Genomic DNA, 14,967 nt, shown 5'->3' on the forward strand with positions numbered 1-14,967 from the left:
TAATCACATAGTTGGTTCCTCTGGCAACCAGGCACCATCCTGAATATATATTTTGCCCCCCACACCCCATTCATTCATTAGCATAAACTCAGGTATGGTTGAAAAGGGCTCGTTATGAATAACATGACACTCCTCTTACACCTATCCAGGAAATCCCAAGGGTCTTAGAAGCTGTTCTGGAACCGGGGATGAAGACCAAATATATCTTTTAAATCACAATCACAAGGGCTTGTGTTATTTAGGACCTCTTTATTTATTTTTTTTTTTTTTAAGAATTATTCCAGTACAGTGGTAACAAGCAAAAATGGCATTTGGAAGTTAACTCCAGAATGACGTGCTGTTGTTAATCAGAGCTCAATGTTGATAAAGGGACCTTAACTTTAGCTCACACTCTTCCTTCATGGGGAAGCCATCTATGGGTAGCTCTGAATGAAGACCTATACTCTGACTAGGTCAAGATAAAATAGGATGGCACTATACTTCAAACTCCACCTTTGTCTGAATGGCATTGTTCTCTACCTTTTCAGTCTCAGATTTGTTCTCTGCTGAGGGTTAAGAAAAAAAGAAAACAGTGACACATCATGGAGTCATTCAAATTGTAATCATTCTTCAGTACAGTGACTCAATCCATTAACACAAATAATGCTACTGAACAGCTACTGTATAAACAAAACAAACCCCAAAAAGCCACAATAAAGTCAAGAAGTATTTTTCCACTTGATCTTTGGGAAACTTTCCCAAACAAATGAGTTTCTCCTTTATAATTAGCTCAGGAGAACGTAGATCAGATTTTATTTCTAGGCCACAACCAATAGACTATTTGTTCAGGTTTCTTTTATCTCCTGAAACCCACATTCTTTGCAGGGAACTGGAACCCTCCCTTTTGAAAGGAGTGGAGCTCTGCTAGGCTGTCTAATTACATGAAAGCAGACACTTGTGCTTCAAGCCTAGGGCTTTTAGTGGCCTTGAATCATTGTGATGATAATGTAGGAAGAAGCAGAAATGGCAACAAGTTAATAACAAAAAAAAAAAAAAAACCTTCTTTGAAACTTTTTTGCTACTTGCAGCTTTTTAGATCAAGACTGCAACTGAGATACAGTTAAATCCTAGAGGTACTTTAGAAGCAGGAGATGTTGTAATGTCTTTTTAGGACAATGGTTTGACACTATGAAGAGGTATCAAGTTTATTTCTTACAAACTAGAAAGCATCATCTGACCAAACTGAGTATCTCTCAGGCTTAATCGGCTTGTATCAGTAGTGAGGCTTTGTCATGCAAAGTGTGTTCATTTAAATCATAAGGATGTGCTGGCAAGCTGCTTTCACTTTTAGAGTTAAACTTTTTCTCTGTTCCGTGAGTATTTGAAACTCTCTTGATGATTTTAGGAGCTTCAAAGTATTTTTAAGAAAGGGAAGCTAACTTTTGAGAATATTATGGAAAAACTGCGCATGAAGTATTCTGAAATGTACACCCTAGTCCCTGCAGAGATTGAATCCCAGGTGGAAGAATGCAGAAAAGCTTTAGAAGACATAGATGAGAAGGTAATAATCGTTTGTACTAGTGTTATTATTTATGAGTTGAATGGATATAAAGAAGAGATCCTGTAATGTCACATTTTCATTTGCCCTGATTTCAGCTATGACTGTTTTTATAGAGTTTAGATAAGTGGTAATTCTGTGTATTGCATGCTGAGATGAACTTGCTTTAAATTAGTGACAGATAATAGAATTAGAAGATAATGTGTTTATTTTTACTTATTAAGGTGCTTAGTTTTTCTTCTCCTGGATTTAAAAACAGAATTATAGATTGGCTTTTGCTTGGCTTTTTTTTTTTTTTTTTTTTTTTTTTTTTTAAACTGGAGAATCGCTTCAAACTTTTGGACATGAATAGTACTTTGCTTTGAAACTTATTCCCTGTGAATGTTTTGAAATTGCAACCAAGGACAATAAGAATACAAATTTCACAACTCACTAGAAATAGCATTTAGCACACAGTCTTTTTGATGGTGACAACACAGTTCTCATAAAACACACCTGAGCAAATCTTTATCCCTGACTGGATGAATCTGAAGGTTGGAAGAAAGAGGGGAAGTATTTCATAGTACTGAAGACACAGGAGTTTAGCAAGACAAATTTTTTGGATTATAGAAAGGCAGCTTTAGATCCAACAGAACAAAATTCTATTTGGTCCATCATCCACAGAAGGATTCTTGTATTGCTTTTTGAAATCTGGAGTACCTCTAACTTAATAAAATAGATATTAAATGCAAACACACACGCACAAAAATTGTATTTCAGACTCAGATAACTTCTTTGACAGATTTCTCAGGAAAATCTTACCCATGAAAAAAACACATAAACTCCTAAATATACATTTATAACAAAATTTGTTGATTTAACACACAAGAAAATCTATTATGAGATACTTTCTCAAGAATCATTCACTATTGATCTTAAGAGAATACTAAATGTTTTGAAAGCAACTAGATTTGTTTGCATGTGAAAATCCCAAACAGAGTAAATACTCAAAATCAATCTTAGATATAGGAGTTGAAGGTTTCAACTATAACTTGTATATTTGTAACAAATAGCAACTGATTTTTATTGTATGGTGTGTCTGGAGGATCCAAGCAGACTCAGAACCATTTGGTGTAATTCGAGGGGTTGCTTACTTTTCCTAAATATTGGTCTCTCCTAATGTATCTAAATTATATGGTTTCTGCCAAGAGAATAACTGCCCCAAGTATCAGAAAACTTCACTTCGTAGTAATTTGTAACATAGCAATAAAAAGCTATTACATCAATTTAAAAACTAACATAGGATTAATTTTTTTCCCTAAAAATTTCAACTGAATTATGGTCTGTGGAATAAAAACATTTTATAAAATATCGAACATCTTGAAATGTGAAAAAGAGCCTGGGACTCCAGAGTCTGGTGACTGGGAGCTTCTCAGGACAAGTTCAACTGCTACCTTGACATATGACCTTCAGCAAGACAATTAGCCTGTGTTTAGTTTCTGCATCTGTGTGCTATCTGCATTGAAAGGTTTTAGTCTTAATGGTTTTACAGATATAGTGGTTTTTAAAAGGGTTAAAGGATTATATATAAGCATAAAGTATTATTTGGTTATTTAGTGGCTGCTAGGAGAAAACCTTATCAACATAGCCTTAAAAAAAAACAAAAAAAAAAAAACCCAAGAACAAGAACTAGTCAGGTATTTGAAAAATGACACATTCAACATTCATCTGTTATCTTTCCTAGCCCAAGTTATTTTCTTAAGAAAATCATTCAGATAAAAAGAATTACACTGTTCAGCAGCTAGATTTCTAATTACTGTGAAAACATACGCTAGAAACATTCACACAGAGAAAAACTAGGCTTTGTGCATCTTCAAGAAAGAAGTTTTATGTTATTTCACCCAAATGAATACTATGATGGGAAATACATGTTGTTTAAGTCAGCTTGAGAGTAAATCAGGTTTTATTGAAAATAGTTCTGGGCAGAGGTCCTTCTCATAAAGTGAGAAACTGTAGAATGAATAATTTATCTCCCTTGAATTTCTTTATATCATTTGCTCCACTGGGGTATGTCTCAGACAACGGTACACACAGTAGTTTTGCCCAACTCAGCACAGATCTGTAGTACATGCTGTGGATTATATTCAACAAATTTTTGTTAGTTGATTTCCTTTTTTTAGATTGGATTTAAAAGGTCAAGTCAGCATAGCCACCATTTCCTAGCCTGCTAATCTACCCTTTCATTAACGTTTAAAAACCCAGTATATTTTGGGATTTTCCCCCTAGCCTTTAGAAGAATTTTGGAAGTAAAATTGCCTTCCAGTATGACTACCCATTTTATCCCCTGCACCTATGAATAGAGTATTGAAGGTATCTGTAAGCCAAATATGTCTTTCTTTCATTGTAACAGATTAGCAATGAAGTTTTGAAAAGTTCACCCTCGTATACAATGAGTAGAAAAATAGATGAAATTAACAATGGGCTTCACGATGTTGAAAAGATGTTGCAGCAGAAAAGCAAAAATATTGAGAAAGCTCAAGAAATTCAAAAGGTAACATCCTTCTTTAATTTCCCTCAGCATTTGACATTCCTCCTGTTCCTGTCATCAGGATATGCTCTAGGGATGAACGTGAAGCACAGAGATCCTAATTCAGATCCATGGGGCCTCCCTTACTGAGTATCACTGCAGAGGCTTGGTGGAGAAAGTTGCATTTAAGAACTGTTCTCAGTTGTTGTTGTTTTGTGGAGGTGGGCAGAGGCAGAGGGAGAAGGAGAGAGAGAGAGCCCCAAGCAGGCTCCATGCCCAGGCATGGAACCTGACAACCCTGAGATAATGACCTGAGCTGAAAACAAGAGGTGGACACTTAATTGGCAGAGCCACCCAGGTTGCCCAAGAACCATTCTCAGTTTTTTTTTCTATAAAATGGTGGGAATATACCTGAAGCCCTGAGAGCCTATGATTGTGAACTAGCCTTTTTTTTTTTTTTTTTAAGATTTTATTTATTTGTTTATGAGAGACACAGAGAGAAGGCAGAGACATAGGCTGAGGGAGAAGCAGGCTCCCTGCGGGGAGCCCGATGTGGAATCATGCCCTGAGCTGACCCCTGAGCCACCTAGGTGTCCTTGAACTAGCCTTTTTCACAAGTAAAGGAGAGTAAGGATCTTATCCTGGGAAGATTGGCATAAAAAATATTAAATGTAAAAAACAGAGCTAACATGTTTCTCTGAGCATTTTTACAGTCTTTGTTTTCTAACTAATTAACATGTGAAATAAGATACAGAACATTTCTGAAAATTATCTGATTAAAAATATATATTCCAGTAGAATTTAAATAGAATTAACAGCTTTTCTTTAGACTACCAGGGAAAAAAGGAAAATAGAAATTCCAAATTTATTTCCCTTGTAAAATATCTTAGGAAGTCAAGTGTTAGATAAAACTGTACATGAGCATGGTTTTCTACCATTAACTCACCAGTAAATTCCTGCAGGTGGAAAACATTCTTATTCTAATCTACACTTTAAGGAAGTATTCTAATAGGAATGGAGACTTTTAAAAATAGGTCTGACTATGTCTCACCATTGGACAAAATCTTGATTCTTAATAAGTAGGGGAACCTAATTTAACCAGTCCATTTTTCCTATTTCTAAAAATTCAGTTCTTAAGCAAATATTAAGTAGGAATTAAATATTTTACCTTTGAGAGTTCCTCTGACCTTACAAGTCCAGGTTTGAATCCAATCAATTGGTTTCTTGAGCCAAATGCAGTCACTAGAATTTTCTGCCATTGCATCAACCCTAAAGCAAAACAGATGTTTTCTTTTTGTTAGTTTTATTTTTATACTTTTTTTTTTATTATGATAGTCACAGAGAGAAAGAGAGAGAGAGAGAGGCAGAGACATAGGCAGAGGGAGAAGCAGGCTCCATGCACTGGGAGCCCGATGTGGGATTCGATCCCGGGTCTCCAGGATCGTGCCCTGGGCCAAAGGCAGGTGCTAAACTGCTGCGCCACCCAGGGATCCCACTTTTCTTCTTTTTTTTGAGTAGGCTCTATGCCCCATGTGGAGCCCAATGTGGGGCAGAACTCATGACCCTGAGATCAAGACCTGAGCTGAAACCAACTGAGCCACTAGGCACTTGATAAAAATTGTATTCTAGATTAAACACACACACATACACATATATTGGTCTATAAGGGTTCGGGTATAACATAATGTTACTCCTCATTCTTGAATGAGTAGGGTTATATTGATCTTATTTGGTGTCATTTGTCTCTGGAAATGTCCAGGCCTTTCTGTACCCTGACAGCTAATTCTGTACCTGAAATGAATACAGTTAGACCAAGAGACCTCAGAAAATGTCACAAGCAGTTTCTGGGCTTAAGTGAAATAGCACGCCTATGATGTTGTTTTGGTAGCATTTATTTACAAGTGCAGATACTATGCAAAAGCTAGGAATTAACACAGTGAGCTAGGACCTCTGCATTCAACGTGACTTATGATTTCCTTCTCCAGAAAATGTGGGACGAGCTAGATCTCTGGCATTCCAAGCTAAATGAGCTGGATTCTGAAGTGCAGGACATTGTTGAACAGAATCCAGGACAGGCTCAAGAATGGATGGATAACTTGATGATTCCTTTCCAGCAATATCAGCAAGTATCCCAGAGGGCAGAATCTAGAACCTCCCAGGTAAACAAGGTACGGCAGTTAATGCACGGTAACTACACTTAGCTTGTAGGAGTGTTGAGAAGGCTTTAAAACAAAACTAAAAGATAGATTCAGAGGCAGCCAGTTGCCTTTGATTTTTTTTTTTAAGATTTTATTTATTTATTCATAGAGACACAGAGAGAGAGAGAGGCAGAGGGAGAAGCAGGCTCCATGCAGGCGGCGCTAAACTGCTGCGCCACCAGGGCTACCCACCAGTTGCCTTTGAATTGCCAGTTTTAGATTCTGAAGCTAGAGCCACATGACAGGTTCAGGTGGGCACTGGGAGGACAGATTTAACCCCTGACACCTGCAGGAAATCTGACTGAATGGGCAGACACAGGCACGGAGAGTCGGCCCTCAGCAGGGAGGGTTCCACATGAGTGTGGGTTTCCCAGTAGGTAATGGGCATTTCCGACAGGCAAGCTCAAGAGCCCACTGGAGAGAACCAGTGGCAAGAAAGAATCATTTGGGAACACTGATTTGGGAGGCACTGTCTCCCTCCTTTCCAAATAAGGGTCCAGGCTGGTGAGTTGTACATGTGATCTAGCAAGAATGCCTCCATAATTCCTGAGTCATAACAGTATGAGGCAGGAGCCTAGTCCCAGAGGAAGAGGGATATTATAGGACAAGGCCCTGTAGGGGGACAAAATACAAATCCAGTGTGGAGAATGGAGCATAAAATGGGAACCAGACGAGTTGCCAGGCTACCTGGGAACTGTTACTGACACCCCTGGCATTAGGGTAGAACTGCTTAAGTCCTTTCCACCTACGGTCAGGGTTATTAGTCTTAAAAGTTAGAAAGATTGGGATCCCTGGGTGGCTCAGCGGTTTAGCGCCTGCCTTTGGCCCAGGGCGTGATCCTGGAGTCCTGGGATCAAGTCCCGCGTTGGGCTCCCGGCATGGAGCCTGCTTCTCCCTCTGCCTGTGTCTCTGCCTCTCTCTCTCTTTCTCTCTCTATCATGAATAAATAAATCTTAAAAAAAAAAAAATGTTAGAAAGGTCAAAACCTGGAGGTGTTGGGCAAGGTAGCTCCAGGCTCATTAGTGTAACAAATTCTTCAATCAAGACTCATTAGACTCAAGTAGAAGGTGCCAGACCCCTTGCTACTACCTCTCTTTCACAGGCCACGGTTAAGATGGAGGAATATCATGACCTTTTGAAGAGTACTGAGGCTTGGATAGAAAACACCAACCGTTTGCTGGCTAATCCTGCTGACTATGATTCTTCAAAGGCGCTGAGTCAGCATGCTAGTACCCTTCAGGTAAGTGTTCTTCTCCAGTGTTTCCTGAGCGTCCTAGAACCTTCATAATGATTCATGGTCTAGGTGACTCTTGTGCTTTTTTCCCCTTCTTTCCCAAAAAACAACCTTATCTTCAACCATGCTAGATGGCAGAAGGAAGCTTAGGTGAGTGGTCGATTCCAGACAGAAATTTGGAGACGAGGTCTAGTTCTTTGTCCTGATAAACACTACATGACTTTATGGATAATTTGCTATCTTCCTCTAGGGGCCTCAGTTTTCCCCAATTGTGAAGCAAGAATATTGCAGTGATTGGTGTTGATGGTTTGGGGCAATAGAATTCTAAGATGGCTTCCAATATTGCTATCCCCTGATGTACACAACCGGTATAACCCCATCCCATTGAGCGCAGGGAAGGAATAGGAGAATATATGATGAGAGAGCCACTCTATTAATTAGCATATATAGTATATGGCTAAGATAATAGGGTAGTCACTCCCATGAATTCATAATTAATCATGGTTATATGATTATAAGACTCTCTGATGGCACCCTGGAGAGTTCTCCAGCTGGCTCCATGAAGTAAAGCTGCCATATTAGGGCAGGGTCTTGGGGCTAGGACCCTCAGGCAGCCTTCAGGAGCTGAGAATGACACCACCATCCCCAACCCCCAGTCAGCAGCCAGCAGGAAAACTGGGATTTCAGCCCTATGACTGAGTTCTCCTAACAACCTGAATGAACGTGAAAGAGAAACCTGTCCTCCAAATGGCACCTTGATAGCCGCCTTGTGATAGCCTTTGATAGCAAAGTACCCTCCGAAGCTACGCCTGTACCCTTGAGCCATGGAAAGTATGAGATAATACATTTGTCTTCTTTTAAGCCACGAAGTTTGTGGTAATTAGTTAGTTACACAGCATTAAAAAATGAATCCACAGTTCCTTTAAGCTCTAGCATGCCATCGATTCAACATGTCCTGCCTGTCCTCTTTGGTGCCCGGTGTTTCCATGCTACCTTACAAAGACAAAATAAATGAGAGTATTTTCCTACTTGGGGCCATGACTGCAAGAGATCTTCCAGATGCCAAGTAGTATTGGCTTACATTCTACTGTGAAGGCGTATTTCCTTCTCTCCTATTATTCAAACACCAGAAAGAATCTCTTAGGAAAAGGTTTATTCTATAACAATTTTTAGAATTAATCAGACTTCAACATAGATCCAGCTCCTTTTTATCTCTTTAGAATAGCACAATGTGTTCCCAAGTGAACAACTGGTTTCATACCTCCCTGATGTTTCAGGTCTGTTGGCCCAGCTTTGCCCTGTGGTAACAGTTGTAAAGCTGCCTTTCACCCACTTGTTTCTTTTCTTCTCCTTGCCTGTGATTTCTGCCCCCATCTCTTGGGCTGGCTTTCCACATCCCCATAGCACGTCCTCTTTTATTTTAAATTGCCTATATTTTTCACCATTTTCAAGGAGTTTGCAAAGACAGAAGAGAGGAATTAATACTTCTTTCCTCAGATGCTTCTTAGGAGTTCAAAAAAATGTTTTTCACGAGTGAATTCAGACAAATGCATCTGTACGGTCAAGACATCCTAATTTGCTGGCCTTAGTTTATGAAACTCTAGTTTATGAGCTAGAGGAAGTGAGACCAAGGGGAGGTTGATTTACCACAAGAAGCATCCACATAAATCCTCCAATGGGAAGCAAGTCTCAAACAACTAGTCATATGTGAATATACCATGTTTCTCTACTTTGAAAATAGCTGTCCTATTTTTAAGATACCCCTTTCCATTTTTCTAGCATTACGAGGCATTGATTTTTTTTTACATGTCTTCTTAAAACTCCCAACTAAGCTTTCTGTTTTAATTGCACTACAACCTACCTTGATTGTATTTGTTAAAATAGGTTTTTATAACCCAGAGATGGTTTCAGAAAGACTACTGTTGTAATTAAGAATCATCGAGGGGATCCCTGGGTGACTCAGTGGTTTAGCGCCTGCCTTTGGCCCAGGGTGCGATCCTCGGGTCCCAGGATCAAGTCCTGCGTCCGGCTCCCGGCATGGAGCCTGCTTCTCCCTCTGCCTGTGTCTCTGTTTCTCTCTCTCTCTATGTCTATCATGAATAAAAAAAAAAAAAAAAAAAAAGAATCATCGAAACATAAACTGTCATTGTAAATATTGAAAAACAACTTTTTTTTAAACAAATTTCATTGAGGTATAATTTACATGTAGTAAAATATACCGTGTGTGTGTGTATGTGTGTGTACCTATGTTTATAATTTTTTTAAAGTAAACTCTACATCTTGGGGGCTTGAACTCATGACCCCGAGATCAAGAGTTGCATGCACTACCAACTTCCAGCCATGTGGGCCAAAATACACCTATTTTAAATGTACTACTAGATGAGTTTTGATAAAGGTATACAATTATGTAACCACCACCACTATCAAGGTAAAGGACATCTCCATCACCCCAAAAAGTTTCATCTGTCTCCTATAGTCTCCTCTCACCAATCTTTAACCCTATGAATCACTCACTCATTGTTTTTAATTAATATAGTTTGTAATATATTAATATAGTGTCTTTTAACATAGGTTCCACAATGTTCCATTAATAGAATCATACAGTATATACCTTTTGTGCCTGACTTCTCTTGCTTGGCATAATATTTTCAGGATTCATTTAGGTGGTTAATGTTTTTATAGATAGTTCATTCTTTTGTTTGTTGAGTAGTGTCCCATTTATGGAAATATGCCATATGTTTATCCCTTCACCAGTTAATGTGCATTTGGCTTGTTTCAAGTTTTGGGCTGTGCTAGGTTAGCAGCTTAAAACAACAAACAGTTTCTGTGAGTCAGGAATTCATGCATGGCTGAAGGTCTCTTAGAAGAAGGCAGTCAAGCCTCAGTTTAGGTGAGGGAAAAGACAGGATGCTCTTCCAAGGTCATTTACTTGGCTATTGGCAGGCCTTAGAAGATCCACTTCCATATACAGACATGTGGCCCTCCCCCACAAGGCTGCCTCATGGCATGGTAGCTGACTTTCCTCACCATGAATAATCTAAAAGGAGAGCCCCCATGACAGAAATAGTCTTTTTATAACCTCATCTTGGAAGTGACATCTTAGCAAATAAATCAGTAAAGACAATAGTAAATAAGCAAGTAATTCAGTAAGCCCAGCCTACATTCAGAGGAGCTGATTATAAGGGCACAAATATCAGGAGGTGGGGATCCCGGGACCCACTTAGAACCTGCCCATCAGGCTGCTGTGAACGTTCATAGACAGGTCATATACCATGGATGTATGTCTTCATGTCATATCATTTGGTAAATACCTAGGAATATGATTGCTGGCTTTTATGGTAAGTATTTAACTGAATAAGAAAATACAAATTGTTTTCCTAAATAGCTGAACCATTTTTCAGCCCTTTGGCCATGTGAGTTCTAATCGCTCCATAGTCTCATCTGTACTTGATATTATCTGTCTTTTAAATATTAGCCATTCTAGTGACATGGTGGTATCTCATGTATAGTTTAAATGGCCTTCTTTATGACTAATGATTTATTTATTTGAACATTTATTTTTTTATTTTTTATTTTTTTTAATTTTTTTGAACATTTATTTATGTGTTTGTCATTTGTGCACTTCTGTGATATGGCTGTTGAATTTTTTAATTGGGTTGTCTTTTTTTATTAAATTGTGTTATTTATAAAATATTCCAAAAACCAGTCCCTTATCAGATATATGATTTACAAACTTTCTCTGAGTCTGTGGCTTGCCTTTCATTCTCTTAGTATTGTCTTTCAAAGAGCAAATGTTAGTAATTTGGTGGAGTTCAATTTATCAATACTTTTTTTTTTACGGGTTAGCCTTTCGTGTTGTATCTAAGAAATCTTTACCTAACCCAGTATCACAAGGGTCTTTGCCTGTCTTTTCTTCTAGAAATTCTATAGACTTAACTCTGAGATCCATATCAAGTTTGTTTTTGTATATGGTATGAAGGTTCATTTTTTTTTCCTCTGGGAATGTCTGAGTGTTCCAGCACCATTTGTGGAAAGACTCACCATTGAATTACCTTGGTGCCTCATTTAATATCAACTGCCTTGTTGAAAATCAATTGTAGGTCTATTTTCAGGCTCTCTCTTCTATTCTGCTGATTTGTGTGTCTGTTCTTTCACTGATGTGGATTACTAAAGCTTTATAGGAAGTCTTGAAACCAGGTAGCTTAAATTCTACAACTTGTTCTTTTTCAAATTCGTTTTGGCTAATCTGTATCTTTCGCAATTCCATGTACGTTTTGCAATCAGCTTGTCAATATACACAGGACTATTGGAATTTTGAGTGGATTGCATTAAATCTGTAGATCAATTTGGCAAGAATTTACATCTTAACTATATTGACTATTCCAATCCAGGAACATGATGTATCTCTTTATTTTGGTCTTCTTCAATTTTTCTCAGCAGTGTTTCATAATCTTCAGTGTACAGGTCCTACACATAAATTGTTGAATTTATCCTGAAGTATTTGAAGTTTTTTAATGCTATTATAAATAGTATTATTGATTTTTAAAAAGCATTGTTTTTAAGTTTGTTTTCCATAAAATTTTCTCCTTCTGGTATTTTAAATAAGGACAATATAAAGTTCTGAATAATCCAATAAATTTTAGCGATTTGTGACTAGAATTATTTTTTTTTAATTTTTTAAAATTTATTTATGATAGGCACACAGGGAGAGAGAGAGAGAGAGGCAGAGACATAGGCAAAGGTAGAAGCAGGCTCCATGCACCGGGAGCCCGACGTGGGATTCGATCCCGGGTCTCCCGGATCGCGCCCTGGACCAAAGGCAGGCGCTAAACTGCTGCACCACCCAGGGATCCCCTGTGACTAGAATTCAAATTGAATTAGTAAATGTTCTTTCTCATGCCATATTATGTTTTATGACTTACCTGAAGACTATATTAGCAGGTTGAACATTTCCAGTTGGTGGCTGAGATTTTGAAATGTTAAGTTGGAAAGTTAATACATTATCATTGTTAGGAGAAAAAAGAAAGAAATTATAAGGAGGAATGTCTAAGAAATTATAAAAATGGATGTTTTTCACTTTTACTGGATTTTATCAGATAGACCCCGTGGGTGCCAAGTTACTCAGGTCAACTTGAGCTGTAAGGGCATCTCATGAAGTCAGTAGCATCATTTGAGAAGGCCTGAGGAGATCATTGACACCAGGACTGGCAAGCCACAGGATTGCCTCTTCATTTCCCATCCCCACTTCATTTCCCATCCCCACTTCACTTACCTATTTCTCTCAAATTCACATTCCCAAAATTGCAAGTCCAGCCAATGAGAGAGAGCCTGAATGGCTTTCTTGGCCCTAATTTCAAATTACAGAGGGATGGACTACAGGTTGGGTGTTCCTGGTTCTGTTACTGATGGCTGGAAGAGCAGGGTTACATGATATAAAATAGCTGCTAGAAGCCCACAAATATGGAGTAGATGATCTAAAGTCATCCAGTGTTGTTGGGGTGCCTGGGTCTCTCAGTCAGTTAAACCTCTGCATCTTGGTTTTGGCTCAGGTCATGACTTCATGGTTGTGAGATTGAGCCCTGAGTTAGGCTCTGCCCTCAGTGAGGAGCCTGCTGGAGATTTTCTCTCTCTCTCTTTCTCCCCCCCCAACCCCCCCACCCCTGCTTGTTGTGCTCTCTCTCTCAAAAAAAAAAAATAGTAATAATAATTAATAAAAAATAAAATAGTCTTTGAAAATATTTTTAAAAATAAAGTCAAAGTCACTCAGTGCTGTTGACAATATGGAGTGTTTAGTGTTTTATCATGAAATGATATGAATAGGAGTTGAAATACTGAGACAAATTTAAAATTTCTCTGATACACATTTTTCTTACTAAGGTAAAATTGACATATGTTGTATGAGTTTCAGGTGTACAACATAATGATTTTATATTTGCATGTACTGTGAAATCATCACAGTATATCACCATATATAGTTACAAAATTTTCTCTGATTTCAATTTTAATCAAGTGTTTCAGCATCTTAATGTTCTCTCTTTTTTCTCCCTTGTTTTCCATTGTGCAGATGGCTTTGGAAGATTCAGAACAGAAACACAATATTTTGCATTCAATTTTCACGGATCTAGAAGATTTGTCAATAATTTTTGAAACCGATGATTTAGCACAGTCTGTACAAGAGTTAAATCATCAAGTAGCAGCTTTACAACAAAAAATCATGGAAAGCCTTCCACAGATTCAGCGGGTGGCTGATGTAAGTTGGCACAATAAAGACGTGATTTCTTATTTTTAATTTATATTTCATTTAGTAAATTAGAGTTATACTGCTATTCAACTCTTAATTATATGAAGACATATTGATCTGGTACATTTTTCATTTATTTTCTTATTTCTTGAATTATATTTTACTTTGATTTGCAACCCATGGTGCATATCCCCATTTTCAGTCCAGAAATGATCTCTTCAAAGGAAAAAATCCCGATCAAATAAACTCATTGTTTTCTCTTTGTCAGACAGGCAATATTGTTGATATAAAAGCACAGATTAGCAAAGAGGGAGTTAAACAGATAACCCCTCAAATCTTTATTTGCCAATAGCAGATATTTACTGAGGGGCTGCTGTATGGCAGCCACAGGATTTTAAACTAATTTTATTTATTTTAGCTTGAAACATGTGAGGCATTTATTTAAGGATGAAGTCACATAGCAAGGGTAGGTACAATTAGTCTTAATCATTTACTTTTTGTTTATCAGTTACATTTTCTATACCTCGCTTATATAACTTCAGGGAATAATAATTGGTAAACATTCTGGGTTATTGAAGCTTATTCCAAGGTTTTTAAATGCTTTTACGATTTTTGATAGAAATTACTCTAAGGGATATTGTATGTTTTCTTATAACTTTTTCAATATAAGATACAAAAAATAATTCCAATATAATTTAACTTTTCTTCATAGCTTGGAGTTATTACTACAAAGTTGCTATACTCACTCTTCCATTTGCTAATAAAGTTACATTTATCTGATGTTAAATGGCTCCAAACTGCTTTAGTTTGAAATCCTCACTCTATTTCTATGTAGTTTTACCTATCTCCTTCTTTGCTTTTGCTTGCTACAGTGTCTCTGCATTGAGCTCTTACTGCAGGCCTAAAGGGCCTCTTACAGGGACAGCTGGGTGGCTCAGCGGTTGAGCGTCTGCCTTTGGCTCAAGGCGTGATCCCGGAGTTCCGGGATCGAGCCCCACATCATGCTCCCTGCATGGAGCCTGCTTCTCCCTCTGCCTGTGTCTCTGCCTCTCTCTCTGTGTGTCTCTCATGAATAAATGAATAAAATCTTAAAATAAATAAATAAAGGCCCTCTTACAGTGCGGCAAGTGGACTTCGATTTGTAGGGTCTGCAGCCTGTATTCATCCATTTATGGTCATAAGGTTCTTAGCTAAGTCCTAGAGGCTGACATTGATGAGAGAATAACCACTAGGCAAATAATCTGTTATTTG

At 38.0% G+C, this 14,967-nt stretch overlaps 1 protein-coding gene across 4 annotated transcripts in view; it reads left to right on the forward strand.

Annotated features, from left to right (window-relative positions):
- The window catches only part of SYNE2 (spectrin repeat containing nuclear envelope protein 2), a 268,443-nt gene that overhangs the window by 142,594 nt on the left and 110,882 nt on the right, over positions 1-14,967 (forward strand). For all 4 annotated transcript variants that reach the window (XM_038544908.1, XM_038544909.1, XM_038544910.1 and 1 more), the window contains exons 53-57: positions 1,385-1,540; positions 3,927-4,067; positions 6,029-6,211; positions 7,344-7,481; positions 13,540-13,725. In XM_038544908.1, the coding sequence (XP_038400836.1) occupies positions 1,385-1,540; positions 3,927-4,067; positions 6,029-6,211; positions 7,344-7,481; positions 13,540-13,725 (804 nt within the window). The remainder of the gene's footprint in view (positions 1-1,384; positions 1,541-3,926; positions 4,068-6,028; positions 6,212-7,343; positions 7,482-13,539; positions 13,726-14,967) is intronic.

Source organism: Canis lupus, chromosome 8 (genome assembly GCF_011100685.1).
Source record: "Canis lupus familiaris isolate Mischka breed German Shepherd chromosome 8, alternate assembly UU_Cfam_GSD_1.0, whole genome shotgun sequence".
NCBI classification, from domain to species: domain Eukaryota; kingdom Metazoa; phylum Chordata; class Mammalia; order Carnivora; family Canidae; genus Canis; species Canis lupus.